At 55.4% G+C, this 13,572-nt stretch overlaps 4 protein-coding genes across 4 annotated transcripts; 3 read left to right on the forward strand and 1 right to left on the reverse strand.

Moving 5' to 3' along the window:
* Nucleotides 1–318: 318 nt before the first annotated feature.
* BO72DRAFT_459057 (putative copper resistance-associated P-type ATPase) lies at nucleotides 319–4,143 on the forward strand (the record flags this gene model as incomplete). Its single annotated transcript, XM_040946407.1, has 1 exon — nucleotides 319–4,143. The coding sequence occupies one exon, from the start codon at nucleotides 319–321 to the stop codon at nucleotides 4,141–4,143; it is 3,825 nt and encodes a 1,274-aa protein (XP_040800935.1).
* A 55-nt stretch (nucleotides 4,144–4,198) lies between these two features.
* On the reverse strand, nucleotides 4,199–6,668 carry BO72DRAFT_448286 (crossover junction endonuclease MUS81). The gene is made up of 4 exons (XM_040944758.1): nucleotides 6,422–6,668; nucleotides 6,192–6,361; nucleotides 5,709–6,124; nucleotides 4,199–5,645 (listed from the first exon to the last, which is right to left on the reverse strand). The coding sequence occupies exons 1-4, from the start codon at nucleotides 6,511–6,513 to the stop codon at nucleotides 4,557–4,559; spliced, it is 1,767 nt and encodes a 588-aa protein (XP_040800936.1). The 5' UTR covers nucleotides 6,514–6,668; the 3' UTR covers nucleotides 4,199–4,556.
* A 226-nt stretch (nucleotides 6,669–6,894) lies between these two features.
* On the forward strand, nucleotides 6,895–9,809 carry BO72DRAFT_429535 (DUF3292 domain-containing protein). Its single transcript, XM_040943073.1, has 6 exons — nucleotides 6,895–6,956; nucleotides 7,025–7,522; nucleotides 7,574–7,783; nucleotides 7,840–8,351; nucleotides 8,408–8,635; nucleotides 8,695–9,809. The coding sequence occupies exons 2-6, from the start codon at nucleotides 7,229–7,231 to the stop codon at nucleotides 9,491–9,493; spliced, it is 2,043 nt and encodes a 680-aa protein (XP_040800937.1). The 5' UTR covers nucleotides 6,895–6,956; nucleotides 7,025–7,228; the 3' UTR covers nucleotides 9,494–9,809.
* Nucleotides 9,810–10,575: 766 nt separating this feature from the next.
* BO72DRAFT_404628 (putative C6 transcription factor) lies at nucleotides 10,576–13,291 on the forward strand. The gene is made up of 4 exons (XM_040942266.1): nucleotides 10,576–11,124; nucleotides 11,232–11,364; nucleotides 11,437–12,512; nucleotides 12,574–13,291. Exons 1-4 carry the CDS (start codon nucleotides 11,007–11,009, stop codon nucleotides 13,227–13,229), a joined length of 1,983 nt encoding a protein of 660 aa, XP_040800938.1. The 5' UTR covers nucleotides 10,576–11,006; the 3' UTR covers nucleotides 13,230–13,291.
* Nucleotides 13,292–13,572: the final 281 nt, after the last annotated feature.

Consider the following 13,572-nt stretch of genomic DNA (forward strand, 5'->3'; position numbering starts at 1 on the left):
TGCGCACAAAACGCGCAAGGTTGCCTCTTGCTCCACAACCATGATTATAAGTGATATCACTCAATTAACACAGCTACTTATACCATACGTCGCTCTTCATCGTCTCCTTGTAAATTTCAAGAATTCTTTCCCCCCTTACTTAATTTCGCCCATACCCACGATCTCCCTCCTATTCAAGCCAAGAGCCAAGGACAACCACGGAGAATTACGAATGAACTGACTGACTAACTCACTGTCCCTCCTGACCAGCCGCAAACATTCCTGGCAAACATTATTCAGATCCCATACCTTTTCAGCCACCTCGTGGTTGAATGAATCATGTCGCAGCCCACCACGAGGAACGGAGCCATCGCTCCGACCGGACTCAGCGCCCGGTCACTGAAAAGCACATTCCTCGTTAGCAACATCCACTGCGCCTCCTGCGTCGCCTACATCGACGAAGTCCTATCTGGCATTGCGGGCGTGATCAAGGTCGATGTGTCCGTCCTCACGCACGAAACCCGCGTCATGCACACCGCAGGCGTGGAGTCGCCCGATCTGGCCAAAGCGCTGATTGACGCCTCTTTCGACGTGCACCATGCTACAAGCTACGAACCGAAGGGCTCCGTCGTCGCGGACTTTGACACGACCGCGTGGCTGCCCCGCGACTCGATCTTTGCCGGGGCCAGTCAACAGCCACCCGGTGTTGCGCATGCTGCAACCTTGGCCCCGGGCAATCGACACATCGAGAACTGCGATGCCTGCCGGCAGGAGGAGCTCGAGAGGCTTGCCGCTGAGGCCGATCTGTCGGATGGTAATCTGCGCGACCAGTCCAGCGCGGATTCTAGCATTGACCCGTCGACCGACAAGTTCGCCGGGCGTGTGTCCCAGCGGTCAGTGCCTGGGAGTTCTGCAGAGAACGTGGCGTCGCAGTCACCAGAAGAGAAATTCAATGCGCGCGTGAGCATTGGCGGCATGAGCTGTGCTTCGTGTGCAAACAGCATCACCAACGAAGTCAAGCAGCTCGACTTTGTTCAGGATATCACCGTCAACCTACTCACGAACAGTGCGACTATTGTCTTTAGTGGCCCGCGAGCAAATGCCGAAAAGATTGTCGAGCAGATCGAGGATATTGGGTTTGAAGCGTCGCTCGATGAGGTGCAGAGCCTGACTGTTCCCCCGAAACGCAAGGGGCCTACGCCGACTTACATCGCAGAGATTGCCATTAGCGGCATGACGTGCGGATCTTGCTCGGGCGCGGTCACTCGCGGGCTCGAAGAACTGCCTTTCGTGGTAGAAGTTTCCATCAACCTCCTCACCCATAGCGGAAGAGTCGAATTCCAGGACCGTAGCAATATTGACGCTATCGTGGAAAAGATCGAAGACTTAGGGTACGATGCTTCGATCAACAGTGTTTCCCCCAAGGGCTCGTCTCAGGAGAGCGAGATCGTTGAAGAAAGAACGGTTTCTGTTCATGTGGATGGCATGTTCTGTCACCATTGCCCGGAGAAAGTCTTCAAATCCATCGAAGACCTGCCAAATGTCAAGGTACAGGGTGCGCTCTCCGTCAATAACCCCATTCTCACCGTGACATACACGCCCAACCCCCCCTCCCTCACCATAAGAACGATACTGCAAACCATTGGGAAATCGCACGAGTCATTCACAGCCACCGTATACCACCCGCCGAGTGTGGAGGATCGGTCTCGAGCGATGCAACGGTACGAAAGACGGCGCCTCCTCACTCGGTTCATCTTTGTTTTGGCAGTGGCTATCCCCACTTTCTTACTCGGGATCGTATTTATGACTTTGGTGTCGTCGAACAATCCCACTCGCAAGTACCTTGAAGAGCCAATGTGGGCGGGCGATGCGTCGCGCCTCGAATGGGCACTTTTCATCATGACCACACCTGTGATGTTCTATGGGGCGGACATCTTCCACGTGCGAGCAATGAAAGAGATCTACTCGCTTTGGCGGCCGGGCAGTCGTGTACCGATCCTGCGGAGGTTCTATCGCTTTGGTAGTATGAATCTTCTGATCTCCGCTGGAACCATGGTGGCTTATGTCTCCTCCCTGGCTGTGCTGATCATGGATGCCTCGATGGGGTCTTCATCCAGCACTCATAGCTCCACCTACTTCGATACGGTGGTCTTCTTGACCATGTTCATCCTTGCTGGGCGCTTCATGGAGGCATACAGCAAGGCCAAGACGGGTGACGCAGTTGCATCGCTGGGAAAGCTGCGACCAAGTGAGGCCTTGCTCAAGGCCTCCGAAAGTGTTGAGGGAGGCGCAGACCCTGGAGCCGACCCCAAAGACGGCGGTTACCAGCGGATCAGTGTCGACATGCTGGAAATCGGTGATGTGGTCAGCATCCCCCATGGAGCCTCGCCCCCAGCCGACGGAGTGGTAGTCGGAACCGGCTCCTATCAGTTCGACGAAAGTTCATTGACCGGCGAATCGAAACCCGTGCACAAGTCAGCGGGCGACCCTGTGTATACTGGCTCTGTCAATGTGGGACAGCCCGCTGACGTCAAGGTCACTGCACTTGGAAGTTCTTCCATGTTGGATCAAATCATCGCGGTAGTACGAGAAGGCCAGAGCAGACGAGCGCCGCTCGAGAGGGTGGCAGACCTCCTGACCTCTCACTTTGTCCCGACTATCACCCTCATCGCCATTCTGACCTTCGTCATCTGGCTCTCCCTGGGACTATCTGGAACGCTTCCCGAGGACTACCTCGACGTCAGCCGCGGCGGTTGGACGTTCTGGAGCCTGGAGTTTGCGATCGCGGTCTTTGTCGTCGCCTGTCCCTGCGGCCTCGCCCTCGCCGCGCCCACCGCGCTCTTCGTTGGCGGCGGCCTGGCTGCTCGCCTGGGGATATTGGTGAAAGGCGGCGGCGAAGCCTTCCAAGAAGCGAGTCGTCTCGACGCCATCGTGTTCGACAAGACCGGGACCCTCACTGAAGGAGGCAGCCTGCAGGTCTCTGATCATGAAGAGCTCATCACCGACCCAGACCTGATATCCATCGCCTGGACCGTCACCCGCAAGCTCGAAGAGAGCAGCAACCACCCCATCGCCCGGGCCATCTCGAACTTCTGCCGCGACGAGAAGCCATCCACCCAAGTCTGCCGCGTCGACGAGGTCGAGGAACTCTCCGGCCAAGGCATGAAGGGCACCTTCACCATCACCACAACCACCACCAAAGACACCAGTGGCAATAGCATTAGTGGTGGCCAACGACAATTCGAAGCCGCCATCGGCAACCAACGCCTCGTGCAAGCTCTTACCAACACCAACACCAACCCCGAAGACCCGGACCCAAACCTCACCGACCTCACCAACCGGCTCACCAAGCACCAATCCGCCGGCAAATCCACCGCCATCCTCCTCCTCCGGCCCCTCACGACGGGCACTCCCACTGATCCCACCACCCAAAAACCCTTCACACCAACCCTCCTCCTTGCCACCACCGACACAATCCGCCCCTCCGCCGCCCGGATCATCCGCGCCCTGCACCGCCGCCAAATCTCCGTCTACATGTGCACCGGCGACAACCGCACCACCGCCCTCGCCGTCGCCTCCCAACTCGGCATCCCGGACGCCAACGTCCAAGCCAACGTCACCCCCGCCGGCAAATCCTCCTTCATCCGCTCCATCCAGAACCACCCGAACACGGACCTCGAAGCCCAGCAGCGGCCCCCTCAACCGCCATCATCCCCCCAATCTGCCGGCCGGAAAATCGTCGCCTTCGTCGGCGACGGCATCAACGACTCCCCCGCCCTGACCGCCGCGGACGTCAGCATCGCCCTGGCCACGGGCTCCGACGTCGCCATCAACTCCGCCAGCTTTATCCTGCTGCACGCAGACCTCGACGCCATCCTGCAGCTGGTGCGCCTCAGCCGGCGGGTCTTCCGCCGCGTGAAGTGGAATTTCGCCTGGGCGCTGGTATACAACTGCTGTCTGGTGCCGGTGGCGGCCGGGGTGTTTTATCCGATCGTGAGTGGGCACAAGGCGGCCGCAGATGGTCACGGGAGTGTGGCGACGCATTGGCGGCTGAGTCCCGTGTGGGCGTCGTTGGCGATGGCGTTGAGTAGTATCTCGGTGGTGTGTAGTAGTTTGGCCTTGGCGGGGGAATGGAGGTGGAGGAGGAGAAGGGATCGGGAGTAATAGGGTGGTTGTTTTGGAGCCAGTGTTTGGCATTGTATGAGACAATGATTGATGATTTCCGCTATAGCTACTTGAATTGACTCGATAAATGGAGTTATGAAAGTTCGACGAGGGTGTGTGTCTACATAACTTCGTTGTGATCCGCCCGAGACGGATTATGTAGGCCTTGGCATGTTTGCGAACTCGCTGTTTAGCAGGTGGAGTTCGGACATGTGATATAAGTACTATTTCTTCATGCGGCAATATCTATCCAGTGTCTAAGTCTATTGCGCTGAGACCGGCAATACAACCAATGTCAGTTCAATATTACCCAGATAGCACCAAGCGTTCCAGCTTCACCAACCCAATTCGGCCACGATATCGATACGTCCAAGTCCAATACTGATGAACGACCAAGCGACCAATCTGTAGACCTATCCATCCTCACCCCAAACCTCGGCAATCTTCTTGCTCAAGACCTTCGCGATCTTCTTCCGCGTCACGAGCATCTGCATCTGATCCGAAACCAAGTTCTCTCGGTCCTTCACACCCAAAGCCTCGAATGCCTGGACAAACGCCTGCGGGGTCGGCCACCGCCGCTGGATCTCCAAGGCCTTCTCGCCTGTGACGCCCCGGATGCACATGAGCATCTTCAGGAAGACATCGCGCAGCGTCAAGACATCGGATTTGGAGGTCAACGCCGAGAACGTTGAGAAGGTCACGGCGAAGGTCGTGCTCGGCTTCTCGGCGCGGAACCGCTCGAGCGTCTCGAGGTACGACTCCGAGGACGACAGCTGCCGACTGGGGATCAACGCCAGGGCGTGAGACGGTGGTGCTTCGCGGGACGCGGCACCGTACATCTTGCGCAGCAGGCAGGTCATTCGCGCCAGGTAGCGGATGGAGTCGTCCAGGTTCTTGGTGCGCTTCACGAAGTAGCCGTTCACCACCTGCGTGGACGCGATGGCGGAGGCGACCATCTCGCCGTATTTCGAGGTGACGGTGGGGTCTTGGCTGAAGGTGAATTCTTCGATGAGGTAGATGACATTCTTGATCCCGGAGCGGCGGAGTCGGAACTTCTGTTCGTGGAAGCGGCCGTCTTTCATGGAGCCGATGAGGTCGTCCAGGCGTTTGCGCTCCACGATCCAGTCCAGCATGATCTCGTCGCCTTCCTCGCCGTACTGGGACAGGAATCTGGGATCGTGGAACTTGGCCACCCACATGACATCGCCGAGCTCGAGGGCGCGCACCTCGGGTGTGACGCCCTTCTTGCTGAGTTCGTTGGCAAGGTAGTCCCTGTCTCGGGAGGACCGCACTTCACGAACATCCAGAACCAGCTGGACTGTGAAGCTGTTCGGTGGGATGACAATCGGAGTGACCGTTCCATCAAACGCCGCATCAATTGCATGAGGGAGCTGGGGATCTTGAGGCGGTGTTTCGTAGCTGATGCTCTCTTGCCGTACAGCCTGTGGTACGGCACTGTTGGGTGCGCGATCAGGAATGGTACTGCTTGCAGCGGGCTGAGTCTAACCAGGAAACCGTGTTAGATAATGGAGAACTGCAGGCTCTGAGATGCTAGAAAAACTCACAGACTCGGCTCGGAAAGATAACGTTCTTTGGCTCGGGTCTGACGGCGCAGCCGCCTTGATTCGTTTGGCCACTTCCCAGCCTTCCTCCGTGAGAGCGTATCTCTTCAGTGGGCGGCCGTGATCGTAGACAAGCTCCTTCTGAAGGAGGGTCTTCATTGACGCCCACGCAGTATGGAATTTGGACGAGTCGCTCGGGGCTGTGAACGAACTCTCGCAGTGCGGCTGCGCTGTCTCAATTAACTGTGATTTTGTCATGCCCTGGGACGCATTCTCTTCCAGGGTCGAGAGAGCCAAGATAATCGCGTAAGGACCAGACCGTAGAGTTGGCACATATGGCTTAGCCTTGGTCTTCCGAGGTTTCTTCGCAGGCTGGGTCTCGGCTGTCCCCCCCTCGTCGGATTTCCTTTTACTCCTAGCTGCCGTCGATCTTAGAACGAAACAATATCCAAAAAGGCGGTGGAAGAGTAGAAGCATAGAACCAACATTTGTGGGGGTGCTCGGGCATGGGAAGGCCATTTTCCTCGCAGTGCTCCTTGAGCTTCTCCGTCAAGCGATCACATAGTTTCGGACCCAAGCCATTGAGTTGTTGGGCTTCCGAGGGGTGTTGGAAGACCAGTGGACAAGCTTTCATAGAATCATAGGCCTTCTTGTACCTGTCCAAGCGTCAGTCAAGATATCTACCCCTCGGAGATCCAATACACTACACTACTCACACAATCGCTCCTTTGCTATTGCGCTCTCGTGCCTGGTCGAGCCATTCTTTGATCCACCCCAACAACAGGGGATTGGCGCATGTTTCGCTCATGTTTCGGCAAAGCTAGACCCCATGGGCATACGGCAATTCTCGATGGGACAAGCCAATGGAGGAGATGAAAGAAATCATGTCATCCCCACATCACACCTGGATTTCCGATGGACAGCTTGCGTGGCCACCTGCGAAGGTCTGGGCCTGCGAAGTGACGTTGCGGCTTGGACCTCAACCTCGCTTCCAACGCGCTGGCCGAGAGATTCACGCGTATTTCCTCTTTCAGCGAGTCGCCACGTGTGGCTGGTGCATGATATAATTGTGGCTGAACTATGGCGGTGCCACACCCTTTGAACCTTGATTGGTTGCGCGGGTGACTATACTCTCTTACACCACCAAAGGTACAGGACCAACTGTACTACAAGACCGAATTGCACAGAATTCAGGAATTGGAACGTCGCACCGAAAAAAAAAAAATTCAGTCGAAGAGAAGTCAATTGTCGGTAAGCAGCAAGAGTGGAGTTATAATAGGTACGCATATGTCAGTGAGATCAAGCTAAAAGTTCCCCAGCAAGATACAGGAACACCAGTTCTCCGATCTGCGGGCTTGACTGGCTCATCATGCGATGACGTCGATTACCCACCCTCCACCTCCCAACTCGCCTTCAAAAGCCCTTTGACATGCGCCAGCTCCGTTCCTCCTCCCAAGCATATGCTGCTCGCTTCCGCTTTTAATCCCTGCTAATGTGTGGTCTTCTCGGACCCCATCTGCAGCATGTCTCAACTTGATACCACCACCAACAATGCACAGCAAGTATCCTACAGCACAAAAAACAGTCGCGCAGGCATCCTAGACGCTGAGCGCACCACTGCCGACGTTTCCGGTCCCACCGATAGCCATGTCTTGTCCAAGGTAGACCAGGATGAAAAGGGTCTCGCCCAGAGGGCTGGGGATACCGACACTATCACCGACGTGGGATGGGACAAGCCGCCGGAACAAATCCACGAGCGCGTGGTCTCAGGTTTGTCGAATGAGGATTTGTGGATGCTTATCCGACGATTTAACAAGGTATCTATCTCTGAGCCATTCTAGAGGAGCTCTGGGCACTGACTCGCGCAGCAAATCTACTATGTCAAAGCATTGCCGGAGGCTCCCCTCCAGCGGCTCGACCTGAACCGCGCGGAAGACGAGCAGTTCTCCCCTGACAAACTGCGAGCAACCCTCGAGCGGTTCTATACTAGTATTGTCGTCTCCTTGACTGGCTTCGTCAAGCATATTGCAAGACTGCGTTCATGGCGGGAGCGCAACCGGACAGCAGGGTTCTGCATTGTAGGTTAGCATCGAAAGACCGTTGTTATCAGCAGTGACATTGACTGGCTCACTAGGTCTACTTCGCTGCATGGATGCTTGATCTCCTTGCGCCTACACTTTTCGCCGTTCTTCTGGTCCTGGTTGTCTCTCCTCAGTCTCGCGAATTCCTGTTCCCTCCTGCGCCTATTCCGTTGGTAAGCACGGACACAGGGGGTATACAGAAACCTAAGGCAGGGGTTTTGGGTTCTCACGACAGCATAACGGGGGCGCCGGAGAAGATGAAGGGTGAAGCTGCCGAAAGAGAGGCATCGAATCTCATCACCAGTGTTGCCAGTGTCGCCGTGGGTAGCGTCGCCGGCAAACATGACCAGGGAACTCCCGAAGATGCGCCTATCGAGTCATCGGTGCCAGATGCCATGGAGATAGCCACCAGTGCAGCGGATGCGCAGACTGCCGCTCACGGAGAGAGCACGGATGAATCCCACGATAAAACCAAGGAGCCCATGAGGGATACAGTCTACAACGCTGCAAACCTAGCAATGCGCATCCTTGCCGACATCATCGACACCTACGAGAGGTTTGGCAAGTAAGTGATCCCGTATTCACGAATCCTCAGGGTGATCCGTGGTTGACGATCGGCAGTGCTTTGTCTCCGACACCTCCCTTCTCCATGATCACTCCATACCTCCGATTGGCAAGCGTGCTATCAGTAGGCTTCCTCGCGTCCCTTATCATCTCCAGCCACATGTTCGTCAAGATGAGTACCTTTGGCGTGGGCTTTGCATTCTTCGGTGACCCAATCATCAGACGTGGAGTGGCATACCTGAACCGTGAATTCCCCCGCTGGGAGAGACTCCTCGAGCTACAGAAGTATGCCTCCCTCCAGACCATCGAAAGCATCATTTCATCCACTGACATTTTCGCCACAGCTCCCTCCTCAAGGGCATCCCCACCAATGCCCAGCTCACACTCACCCTCCTCCGCATCGGCGAAGCCAACGGCGCCCCTCTGCCCCCTCCCCCATCCCATTCCCTGCACGCCACTCCCGACCAACCCGCCCACGTCCGCAACGAGGACATCAACCTTGACGCGACAGACGAAGAGATCAACGCGGCCATCGCCCCGACGCCGCAACCGCAAACTGACTCGACGCAGCACGAGGAGATCCACCCGCAGCCTCCCAAGAAAGGATTCGCGAGCCGGATGCTCGGCTTCTTCCGGGGCACGACAGCGACCGGCATTGAGAGCAAGCTGGCGGTGGACCGGGCCAAAGCGGCTGTGGGCTCGAAGCGGGCCAAGGGCCGCGTCGGCGTACTCCGCAAGAAGGGCCAGATCACCCTTCCTTCGGGCCCCGTGCAGTTCGACGGCCGCTACCGCGGAAAGCGCGGCGTGCTCGTTATCGACCAGTCGCAGTCCCCGCCGCTGCTGTACTTCACCACCGACCAGTCGGTGCAAGTCGACGACCCCACCTTGGCGCGCCGCTCCAAGAGCTCCGTCCTCTTCACCATGCCCGTCTCCGACATCCGCGAGATGCGCAAGGTGGGTGGGCTGGGCTGGAAGGGCAAGCTGGTGACCGGATGGGCGGTCGGCAGCAAGGAAGTGGTGGACGGCCTCAATCTGGTTGGCAAGCTTCCGGAGCAGAACTATCAGCTCACGGCCATGAAGACCCGCAATCAGCTGTTTAATCGGCTCGTGGCTATCGATGGACAGGTCTGGGCGAGCTACTAAGCCCCTCTTGCGATCGTGCGGTTTGCTAAGGTATTTCTTTCTTAATTCAGGTTTGGAAATAAGTATTTCCCGCTTCCTTATCACCCCTTCGTTTGCGAAAGTCGGTACCTGAATGGGAGGAGGGTTACGTGTTACTTCGATGGATATGCTGGAGCAGTTGATGATCGATGCCGGGGAAGAAGGAGGGATTCACATGTGACCATGATTTGCTTCTGAATGTCTTATATTTTTCTTCACTTTCGGCTTGACGGGAACGAGAATTGCAGATTGTACATATACGCTTTGATGATAACGCCAATGCCAAAATTTCCAATTTATCAATACCCTTGAACTGATACTGTACCGTCACTGTACACCCAACCCACCACCATCTCGTACTCTCCACCGAAAAATGCATCTCTGCTCTTGAGTCGATTCGCATGCCACCTAAACAGGAGCGAGGACGCCGAGGGTACAGGTGATGGGAATGCTTCACATGCTGGCGATGAATGTTGTTGTCAGTCGTCGGAGTAAAGTAGTATATAAGGAGACTCAAGTTAGCTCCTGGCTGGAAGATAGATATATACTTATCCGGTGTCTTTCGTAGTTATCCGGATGGTGTGAGTACGTCCATATGATGATGATCGGACTATCCTCCGCAGGCTCGCATCAACTCCGAGATGAGGAGTATATCTTCTCCACAAAACCCGGATTTAACCCGGAAACATACTTACTCTAAGAATTCATCATACTGAGTTTGGTAAATGCTTGTGTCATGGAAATGGTCAGGACTGAAGTGCGCAAGGCCACTTGGGTTTGGGAATTGGGCTGGTCGGCGAGATGCGCTAGTCTTCGTAATCTCGAAAAATGACGGTAGAGATCGGAAGATGTCAGCCACCACGGCAGTAGTTCAGTGGAGGCGCCACTTAAGCTAGCTTGCATAGTTGTCTTGAAGTATGGTTCTCGTTGGAAGGAGGCTCAGTTGATTGAAGATGGAGGGAGTGATGAGTGAAGATTTGCAAGTTTACGGCGTACCCCGCAGTGTTTTCCCCAGATCCCGTGCCTGAAACACCGTCTGGATAGGAAAAATGTCAACAATTGGGAGGGTTGGGTTGCTCAGGAGATCGCAGTTGTGGCACAGGTGCACTCAGGCAGATTTTTATCTCCCAAAACAAGAAGAATGGTAGTGAGCTATCGTATCATCGGCATCTATGGCGGGCAGTAGAACCCAGAAGCCTGGAGCTGAGGTGTTGAGGATCAACAGGGTCGAGTCGAGTGGATTATTGAAGCGGGGTTGACCCGCCATCGTCACCTCCCATTCTTCCTTTTCCCCACCTCAATTCAAAACGTCTCTCTTCTGCGACCATTCTGCTGACTTTCAGCTCTAGGTTCTAAGAGGATTTCTCCCTTCGTTTGTGCCCCTCAATTAACGGGCAAAGTTAGTGGATCGCTTGTAGATCCTCTTCGCCAAACTGTCTATCCTTGCTGGCTGCATAATGCCGGAGTATCCCCGATCCATCGGCAGTCGAACACCATGAAGCGCTCTTCACATGAAGCCAATCTGGACGAAAGTCCACCCCAGCATAGCCGAAGGCCGTCTCTTATCCCTGATGGTCGACCCTCGGCCCCAAGGATCTCCAAAGCTCGCGCGTGTGAGTTCCCCTGGCTGCGATATTTGCTAAGCCCCGCCTTCGATTCCACCCCCTCCTTATGGAATTACGGAAAGCTCTACACGCCAGATACTGAATGAGTACTTCAGGCGCGGAGTGCAAGCGACACAAGATACGTTGTGAGTTCAAAGCAGGAGAAACAAGCTGCACAAAATGCACACGTAGTGGCATAAAATGCACGGTGAACGACTTCTCCCAGAAGTTTGTTGACGATGATGTGATGTAAGTGTCTATCTGGTTTACACTATACTAGCTGTTAATGTACGGTCCATACTTACATCTCGACCCATTTAGGTGGAAGTCGCAAGCTGCAGCCACAATCCGACAGCTGCAGGCGGCTGTCTCACATCTTTTGCGCCAGGGAGGGTTTTCAGAGCTTTCATCGTTTGCTGGCGGCGACAACCAAAGTGGCACCAGCCCTGCCGAGTCTCAGTCTGACCTGCAACCTTCATATGATGGGTCGCCCGCGACCAAACAATCGGCGGAGCCGGGACTGATAATGGATGTTACACGCGAGCCTTCTCAGGAACCGGATCTTCAAGATCGCGAATTAGTGCCAGCGCCCATGCGGAGTCTATACGAAGTCACCAAGCTGCGCAACTTGCGGAATAATCCCATCGAACAACCCAAAGTGACACTCCTGGAGGAGGACTTCATCTCGCGCGGGTTGATCTCACTTCACGAGGCCGAAGAGCTCTTTGCCTACTTCAGCAGGACGATGAACCAGCTGCTCTGGGGTGGAATTATCCTGGTTCATCGTGATCTGACTTCCGTCCGTCGAGCTTCTTCACTTCTCTGCACTGCCGTCCTGACAGTTGCAGCACTTCATATCCCGAACCGTACGGAGACGCTGAACCGATGCTACAACGAGTATGTATCACTTGTGTCCAGCATGTCTCTGACACGGTCTCACACCCTGGATGATATTCGCGCGCTCTGTATTGGGGCGTTCTGGCTGTCGGAGCTGAGCTGGAAGCTGTCAGGCCATGCCGTTCGCATTGCCACCGAACTAGGTCTTCACCAGAGCTACCACAAGATGATGCGCGGTCACGACGACCAGTACGAGCGTGCTCAGCTCTGGTACCTGATGTATGTGTGCGATCACCACTTCAGTATCGCGTACGGACGACCACCCGTGATCCACGAAGATGCCGCTATCAGAAACTACGAGACATTTCTGCAATCGCCGTTGGTCGTACCAGGAGACATCCGGCTCATGGCACAGGTGGCGCTGTTCATGATCCTCACGGAAGCTTACCGGACTTTTGGAAGTGATACCGAGCAACCATTCACCGAGGAAGATTTTGGTCAATTACGAGTCTTCAATGTGGCCATCGACCAATGGCGGCTGCTGTGGCAGCCACGGTCTGGTATGTTCTCGCCTGAATAATAAATTTTCTGCGCTTGCTAACGTATCTACCCCCGGTATAGGCGATAGCCCGTATGTGCGGACCTACCCATCTAAAGGGGTAGTGCTTCACTACCACTTCGCCAAATTCCAGCTGAACTCGCTTTCCCTGCGGGCTCTGTCCCCGTCCAACACCCCCGTCTTCTCGATGGACCGCAAAGAGTCGGCAAACACGGCCATCGCATCCGCCATGGCGTGCTTAAATATGGTGCTAGAAGAACCCGACATTCGCGACGAAATCGTGGGAGTCCCGATCTTCACCCATACGATGATCACGTTCTCCGCCGTGTTTCTACTCAAAGTTGCCATCAACTGGAATTCGGCCTACCTCAGCCTCGACGGCCGCCAGGTCCGACGTCTAGTGGAGCGGGTGATCGAGCTGCTGAACTGTGTCTCCGCGGGCGAGAGACACCTGACGAGGCATATCGCCCGTGGGCTCGGAAAGATGCTGGAGCGGTTTGACTCGTGGGACTCGTGGCACGCGAATGGCACGGCTGTGGCTGACTCCGCGGCCGTCGATGCGAAAGGGAGCAGCGACGTCCCCGGGGGCGCCAACGCCATGGCCCAAGGGTTCCCGCCGCCGGATCTGATATACGATATGGTGGGCACATATGGGTTTGGGTTGGATGAGAACTTACTGGATCCCAGTATGGCGAGTTTTGAGTTTCTGGCTCAATAGATGCGGCTTAGACGAGAGAAACTGTATATAGACATATTGGACTCATCTAGGCGAACCTGAATACTACTAGGTACATTGTTGCCTTCTCTTCAGCGGATAGTCCTCGAGGTTAACAGTTGACCTCACCATAAACCCCCCTCCCCTGTTTATCTGGTTTGCGAGAAAGACAAATCCCATCGCATTTACCACACACGCTGTCGGTCCTGTTCGACCATGAACGTTCGAGCCAACGAGTATCTGGCTAGTGGAAGGTACAGTAGAGCCACCAGATAACCCCTCACACGATGAGATGGAAGCCGTCGGGAGTCTCGATGACTGTTTACATACAGCTACGCTACCTAGT

This window comes from Aspergillus fijiensis (assembly GCF_003184825.1).
Source record: "Aspergillus fijiensis CBS 313.89 unplaced genomic scaffold BO72scaffold_25, whole genome shotgun sequence".
NCBI classification, from domain to species: Eukaryota; Fungi; Ascomycota; class Eurotiomycetes; order Eurotiales; family Aspergillaceae; genus Aspergillus; species Aspergillus fijiensis.

Bases quoted from the DNA above. Each gene is read 5' to 3' on its own strand.
- BO72DRAFT_429535 (XM_040943073.1), top strand. From the start codon at position 7,229: ATGTCTCAACTTGATACCACCACCAACAATGCACAGCAAGTATCCTAC. The intron at 7,523-7,573 runs GTATCTATCTCT...TGACTCGCGCAG, and splicing joins TTATCCGACGATTTAACAAG to CAAATCTACTATGTCAAAGC. The intron at 8,352-8,407 runs GTAAGTGATCCC...GACGATCGGCAG, and splicing joins ACCTACGAGAGGTTTGGCAA to TGCTTTGTCTCCGACACCTC.
- BO72DRAFT_404628 (XM_040942266.1), top strand. From the start codon at position 11,007: ATGAAGCGCTCTTCACATGAAGCCAATCTGGACGAAAGTCCACCCCAG. The intron at 11,125-11,231 runs GTGAGTTCCCCT...TGAGTACTTCAG, and splicing joins GATCTCCAAAGCTCGCGCGT to GCGCGGAGTGCAAGCGACAC. The intron at 11,365-11,436 runs GTAAGTGTCTAT...CGACCCATTTAG, and splicing joins TTTGTTGACGATGATGTGAT to GTGGAAGTCGCAAGCTGCAG.
- BO72DRAFT_448286 (XM_040944758.1), bottom strand. From the start codon at position 6,513: ATGAGCGAAACATGCGCCAATCCCCTGTTGTTGGGGTGGATCAAAGAA. The intron at 6,125-6,191 runs GTTGGTTCTATG...GATCGACGGCAG, and splicing joins GCCCGAGCACCCCCACAAAT to CTAGGAGTAAAAGGAAATCC. The intron at 5,646-5,708 runs GTGAGTTTTTCT...TTTCCTGGTTAG, and splicing joins TATCTTTCCGAGCCGAGTCT to ACTCAGCCCGCTGCAAGCAG.